Source organism: Mytilus galloprovincialis, chromosome 2 (genome assembly GCF_965363235.1).
Source record: "Mytilus galloprovincialis chromosome 2, xbMytGall1.hap1.1, whole genome shotgun sequence".
Taxonomy (NCBI): Eukaryota; Metazoa; Mollusca; class Bivalvia; order Mytilida; family Mytilidae; genus Mytilus; species Mytilus galloprovincialis.
In genome coordinates this window covers 80,733,795-80,741,123 of record NC_134839.1, presented here as the reverse complement: position 1 = coordinate 80,741,123, position 7,329 = coordinate 80,733,795, and the positions used below count along the sequence as shown (strand labels likewise).

The 7,329-nt window shown below is 32.1% G+C and overlaps 1 protein-coding gene across 1 annotated transcript; it reads right to left on the bottom strand.

The window, feature by feature from the left end:
• Nucleotides 1–3,540: 3,540 nt before the first annotated feature.
• Nucleotides 3,541–6,808, bottom strand: LOC143062554 (uncharacterized). The gene is made up of 3 exons (XM_076234219.1): nt 6,143–6,808; nt 5,206–5,391; nt 3,541–3,700 (listed from the first exon to the last, which is right to left on the bottom strand). Exons 1-3 carry the CDS (start codon nt 6,757–6,759, stop codon nt 3,541–3,543), a joined length of 963 nt encoding a protein of 320 aa, XP_076090334.1. The 5' UTR covers nt 6,760–6,808.
• Nucleotides 6,809–7,329: the final 521 nt, after the last annotated feature.

Below are 7,329 nucleotides of genomic sequence, written 5' to 3'. Positions count from 1 at the left end.
TAATTTAAGTGTTTTATTTGATGGACAATCACATTGTCATGCAATGTGTATAACGACAGTTGACAATGTGTTTGTATACATGTAACTTCTGTAAAAAAAAATTTCAGTCAATTGCCAAAGAAATGAAAACAAAATCTCATTCTTGTAAATGATGTCATTACAGCTTTTTTCGAATTTGCATCTTCAGAAACTATCAATCTCGGGGAAACAGGTGCAAAACCATTTTTGTGGCAAAAAAGAATTGACCACACATTTCACAGGACGATTCACTGCAACTGTGCATTGCGTTTTATATTCATGTCATACATGTCAGTGGCTGATCATTTTCATAAGGTTGGGACAAGTACTGTTAAAGAGGGGGCCCAGTGGTAAACCCTATCAAACTGCCTCTGCATGTTACTCTAGCCGGTTTCAATCATCATAACCATGATAAAGGCATTAAAGAAACGTTAGCCAATTTGTACTGCAAGCATTTTATTTTAATTGTACTATTAAATGAATAACATTACATCTTTAAATGCACTTTTCTTTCTTGTCAGAGCACTTAAATCAATTTGTGCATGAATTAAATAGGGCAACCTTATAGTGTCAGCTCTCTGTCATAACGGCCACTCAAGTAGTCAATCATTGAATTATTCCTGATTATGTATTATGCATGTAGTATAATACAGAAATTAACTTGAAAAGAGCGACTTGTCATATATCAAAGAAGATTACTTTCATCTTTTTCTGACTGTACATAGGAGGTAAGTAACAGCAGTTTACGTCAAGAATTAAAACAAAAGTCTTACTTTTCTGTTTGTAACTTTAATGCTTGCTAGGTCTAAACTGTGGCTTCTAGATATATAACTAAAATGTTTAATGTCTAACAGTAGATACTTTTTGTACAATTTTGCCTTGTATTGACTTTATAGCGCACAATTACAAATATACATGTAAAACACTGACTTTTGCCTATCAAGATAAGAAATAACGATAGATTGAATAATTGCTTACCGGGACATCAACGTCATTTGAACTGTCAGTTTGGTGAACTGAGATGTCTCATTCAATTGACAATCATACCACACCTCTTTACTTTTATGTCTTAACTTCATGGGTTTTGATGATTGTGGATGACATACATTCATCGATTGTGCATGTAGACTACTAGTTTTTAAAATCTTCATTTGATATTGGATGGATAGTTGTCTCATTTCAATCATATCACATGTCTCCTTGCTTATCTTACTACACATCCTTATAGACGGCATTAATCACACAGATTTATATGAAAAACTGAATTAATAAAGTCAGCGACAAGAAAGAGAATAGTCAATATACCCTCAACACCAAGCAGATAAGGCGAATATTAAATGAATCTGGCATGTATTAAAAGGATTTTTTTTAAAAATATATTCTATGATTTATTGTTACGTTAAAATATAGATATAATCCAATTCAGCTGGTATCAAATGATTATCTATCAAGTCACTATCGAATTGTAGTGAAGCTCTCCAAGTGTTGATATAAGAGATTGAATGTTAATGATCCAATTATATACTGTTGGTATATCTTTCCATAAATGATATTCAGAGGAATGTTCTGGTCAATAGTCTTACTATATAAATCCTTGGTAACATTGTATATAAAATACTTAAAATGTGCTAGGATTTGTAAAGTAAGACTTTCTTACTATACAAATCTTTTAAATGTGTTAATATGTACATATATAGTTGTATTTATGATTTTATGTTTTTATATATATTCATTGTGGTACAAACAAAATGAACAGGCATTTAAAATACAATATATGATAATACATTATACACACATGTACAAACTGCATACACTAAACTATATAAACAATATACCGTAACATATTGTACCGAGATCTTTGGAAATGTATCATTATTTTCAACATATGTCACATGTTGCCAATAAAATATTCATTTCTATCAAATGTCTCAATCGTAACTACTCGGCCATTCTCGCTATGCGTTATTTCTTCGTGCAACCAGAAAAGCCGAGTAGTTCCGATTGTTAAATGTCTCTTACCGTAATGAGTTCAGTCAAGGGAGATAATTAATTATTGAGGGCGATACAATTTGAAAGATTTTCATTATAGGCCATTATACTAACTGGATGCAGTATTCTATATGCTGTGTGTGTTGATTGTATACATGTTGTTCTGCTTTTGTTGTACATTTTATTTTGATTTAAGATTTTTTAAATTATTCTGAATGGTTTATGTTTATGAAGTATTTTAAGATCTTTTGATATCAATTCGTGTATTGGTTTTATAATATTTATGATCATTTATGTATGTGTCATTTCGTGAACTAGTAATGGTTTTATCATATTTAGCTCATTCCAAGTTAGTCCATATTTTAGCAAATTTAATTCGTTGATTAATAACTGATTCTTTTAATTAATTATTCGGTATTTCTTTCAACAACACCCGAGGCCAACAAAGCCTGGCAGGATCCCCCTGAAACTGGAGTGCATTTTAAATCAAGAATATATCATTTTATTAAAACAAGAACAAATGCAATGTATCAAACAAAACACAGATTTTGCATGAAATATCATATGCACTCTAGTATTGAAATTTTGATATACAGCATACTTCATAAACAATACCGTTACGGTTTTAAAAGGATGACACGTTTTGTTATTTTATCGATAGTGAAATTCACAGACGTGACGGTGCGTGTCCAGCGTTTTCTTGTGCTTTAGTTGGGCTTTTGACAGAAAAGCGTGGAACACTGTGGCCTACTGAACAAGTTAACGAATAAAATATGAGCGGGTTAAAATCAATAAATACAGCATTTTCATTATGACCAGAGGCGGATGTAGAGGGGGGGCCCAGGGGGCCCGGGCCCCCCTTTTTGGGAAAAAATTTGGTTGCTTATATAGGGATTCATTGAAGCGTGACTGGAGCGGGTCCCCTCTTAGGTCAGTCAGTGGGCCCCCACTTATGAAAATTTCTGGATCCGCCACTGATGACAAAGTTTATTCGCAACAATAAACAACAATATAACATTCATAGTCAAGCACAAGAAAGACAGTCATCCAAGGGATCAATATATACAATGTGAAATATAAAGCTGTGCAAATGAAACATAGAACACTTGTATATTTGAATATTTATTTAAGCATCCGAAGAAAAAAAACACCAAAAGCTCTAAGGTGCAAAATAGTTTAGGGTTTACGAAATATACGATATAACTGCATGATTAGTTATAAATCACATTTGTCTTTGAAATTCTTTTTACTTAAATAAAGACAACAATAATCTACCATATAATACAAAAAATTGAGACATAACATCTAAAGAAGCATTGGCGACCCTAATGTGTTGTAAGGTGAACTAACTATATTGGCTTTTGAACAGTAAATCAAATGTTTACTTCAATACAATACAATATGCTTTATTTAGAAACACTCCGTCACATTCACATGTGAAACAAGAGGTAAATATATACAAAATACAATCACATACAATCATAGAAAAGAAATAAAACAACTTTGAAATGGATTATATTAATAATTACTATACTAAATAATATTTTCGTTACCTTTGAAACTAATAAAGATACATTTTAGTACCTTTGTATCAACATACAATGATAGTATACTGGTAGTCCTTTCATTTTTTGCTGCACTGGGATAGTATTCTGGAATGTGTTGATTTCTGATATTTTTTACTAAGATGGAGCTGCATTTGAATAAATAATGGTATTCATTAATTTACCAATAGCATTTGAACACAAATTACATATCTTTTCCTCTTCCGGAATATTATACCATCTACCCAGCTCTACTGGAATTTTCACATTATAGCATCTTAATTTAGAAATATATTCACTTTGGTGATATATTGTAAGCCACCCAATGCAAACATATGGATTAATAATATAATGGAATTCTGAAAGATAGTATTTTGTCACCCATGCTTTTCTTTACATTGCTATATGAATTCAATCTGATCAGGATTATCATTGCAATCAGTGCTGATGTCAGTTACTAGTTTGAGATTATTATTGTTTGGTGCCAGTTGCTGGTTTTAGATTATTATTGTCTGATGTCAGTTACAGTTGTGAAATTATTATTGTTTAATGTCAGTTACTGGTTTGAGATTATTATTGTTTGATGTCAGATACTGGTTTGATATATATTATTATTATTTGGTGTCAGATACTGGTTTGAGATTAATATCATTGATTATTGTTTGGTGTCAGTTACTGGTTCGAGATTATTATTGTTTGATGTCAGCAACTTGTTTGAGATTATATTTGTGTATTTCTTAAGAATATCAAAAGAACATGACATTATTTAATACAAGGAGATCTGTATATTTAATTTCTATAAAGAATGTTATAAAATTCATAAGCTCATTTGATGTGAAGGCACGCATTTTCTGAGATCTTTTTTATTGAATGCATTTTACACAACTGTGATCTAATTCTTATTATGCTACTTTGAATATGAATCTCGATACATCAATTCGGTCTGTTTGTTTATCGCAATTTATGTGCAATCAATTCGAAACATTTGAAGGATAGTAGCATGTAGTTCAGAAGCAGATCAGTGGTCCGGTGCAATTGTGGATTCAAAGTACAATCTCTAGAGAGTTTAGCTTGTAAGGTTAAATTTCTTCGTCTTTTATGCTTGTCCTTCATACGGGTATGCTTTTAGGGCTAAACAAAATTAGTGTCTTGTCCTTGGATAATTTCTAGCTTATTATTTAAATATATCTAAAGCTTACTCCCATCCCCAATGTTGTCGCACTGGAGTATAATTTTTCTGTGCATTAATTGATATTTTGTTTCTCTTGTTTAATAGTAACAAGAATTTGTATCTCCTTGATAGTAATAATACATGAAGTATAAACAAGAGATCATAGCCTTACTAAAGGTGTCATTGGCCGATCACCACTCACAGGTACTCGTCTCAGATTTTTTTCCCCTATATACCTTTATATGTGTTATATAAAGGTATATAGGGAAAAAAATTCTGAGACGAGTGCCTGTGTCAACACTTTCTACTCTAAGTGTACCTTACATTTTCTTTATCAAGAGATATATCATCCCGTTCAGCATACCCCCTGACACTACAAAGATCAGTGTGATGTTATCAATTATTGGTGGAGGTTCGGCAAATAATCGCCAAATTCCTACAGTTGCGTTCCCACCAAATTGAATTATAAATTCAAATACATACATGGACAACTTGAGAGCGAGGCGATTAGACTTGACGGTGGATTGGCCATGTAACGTCGATCTTATACTGCTGCTTGTTCTGGCCACATGGAACCATGTTACTATGTATATCGTTGTGATAAAAAAGAATGCGATCCAGATGACAAAGAAGTATACTGTAAATTCCAATATTTCATGAACGACGCAGCTGAAAGAAAATAAACCAATTGTTAATTAAAAGCTTAGCTATATATCACCAGAAAACTCGATATTTTATACGACTAAAACTGAATATCGAAAAGTGATGAAGAGGAAAAAGGTTCATGACGTCTACAACCCATATAAAGTCATGATCTGTTACAACACATTGTAGTAACCTTACATTGAATATTTCATGGTAGTTTTTTTCTGATTTTATTTTGGCATAAAGAGGCTACCATTTTCCTTCCAATAGAAAAAAAAATTCAGCATATTTGCTTACAGATTGTTTAAGATAGTTTTGCTTTTGAGCATTTATAAAAACAACAACCATGTAAATGGGATTCATAATTAAATCTTAAATTGAATCTGAAGTGATGCACTCGATACAAAAGAAAAATATCCTGGAAAATTGATACAAAAATTCACAAAAACATGGATTTTTCACAAAATTGTCTTTAAAAATGTTGTAGATAAAATTATCATTTTTTTTGTAAACTATGTAAAATTGTGGGGTAAAAAGTTTTCTTAATATCAAAATTCAGATAGGTAAATCAACATTCCTTTTCTGACCCTGTGAGTTTAGCAATTCTAACGGATAAAATGGTCGTATTCGATTGAAGGGGGTATTCGATCGTTGAGCGCCGTTGGAACTAAAATAGTAGTGGTCACATTATATGTAGAAAGGAATTTGTTAGAAAGGATGACACAAAATATAATAATATGTTAGACTAGTCTATCATGACTTTTTGTATACTTACTCGCTAACTTTTTCTCTTGTTAAGCTTATAGTTTCACAGACAGCCAATATCAGTAATGGTATACCAAGTACAGGTAAATGTAGTTTCCAATCGTATCTACCAAATTTAACGGAATGATTCTGGAATATCAAGTATAAAACGCAGATGGCAATAAATATACTCATTAATATCTCGGCAAACGCAAATTCCATGAACAGGATTGTAAATGTGGAAACAAATATCATGGAATCCCCGGCTCCTCCTGGACCTTCTGTACCATTAGAAGGCGGTGGCAACAGTAGTAACGGAGCTTGTGTTAAATAGAAAAACAAGTTACATGCTGCTGTATACAAACTGACTCGGTCAATGAATCTCCAATTTAAAAACTTCCTGTCTTTGTTGAGTACAACACTGGAAACGAGAACAGTTGTACAAACAAAAATACTGGTACCAAGCAATGATGTAACCAAATACTGTACAGAAGAATGAGGTGGTGTCAGTTGTAGACACGTATGATTTGTGTTGTTCTGTAAAAGGAAAACTCCATTCAATAAATCATCATTTACTTCAGTATTGTTCAGATTATCCTGTGGCCACATTGTAGAGTTACTGATAAGACCGAGAAGGTTTTTTGTCATATAGTTTGTCAAAGTGCTTCCGATATACTGGATTATTTCCCAATTAACATTACTTTATATCTTATCTGAACGACCTTTAGAACACTATTGAAAGTAGTACAATTGATTGTCTTGTTTGTTCTTACGAGTAAAATACAACAAATATTATGGACTAATGAGGTACGCAGATTAACATAAACATTGATTATATCACACTTTGTTTTGTTGGAACCCTAATGCATTTCATTTTTATTATTATTTCTATATTATGTAACGGTGCACCTGTCTCAGCTGGTTCACACCTTTCTCAATCAGAGGTATATAATTGACTATTAGCAATTTTAATTATATGAATGAATGAATGATTTTATTCTCATAAACTAACACATAGCTACAGAAAAAAATTATTATGAAAGGTAGATGTACTTTTACATCAGAGCATTATGAAAGGTAGATGTACTTTTACATCAGAGCATTATGAAAGGTAGATGTACTTTTACATCAGAGCGGTAGTCTATTTTCTTTAAGAACGTCTGAACCAGTGACAGCTCTACGACAGCTTTTGTCCACTAGATCACCAGTGATGGTGAT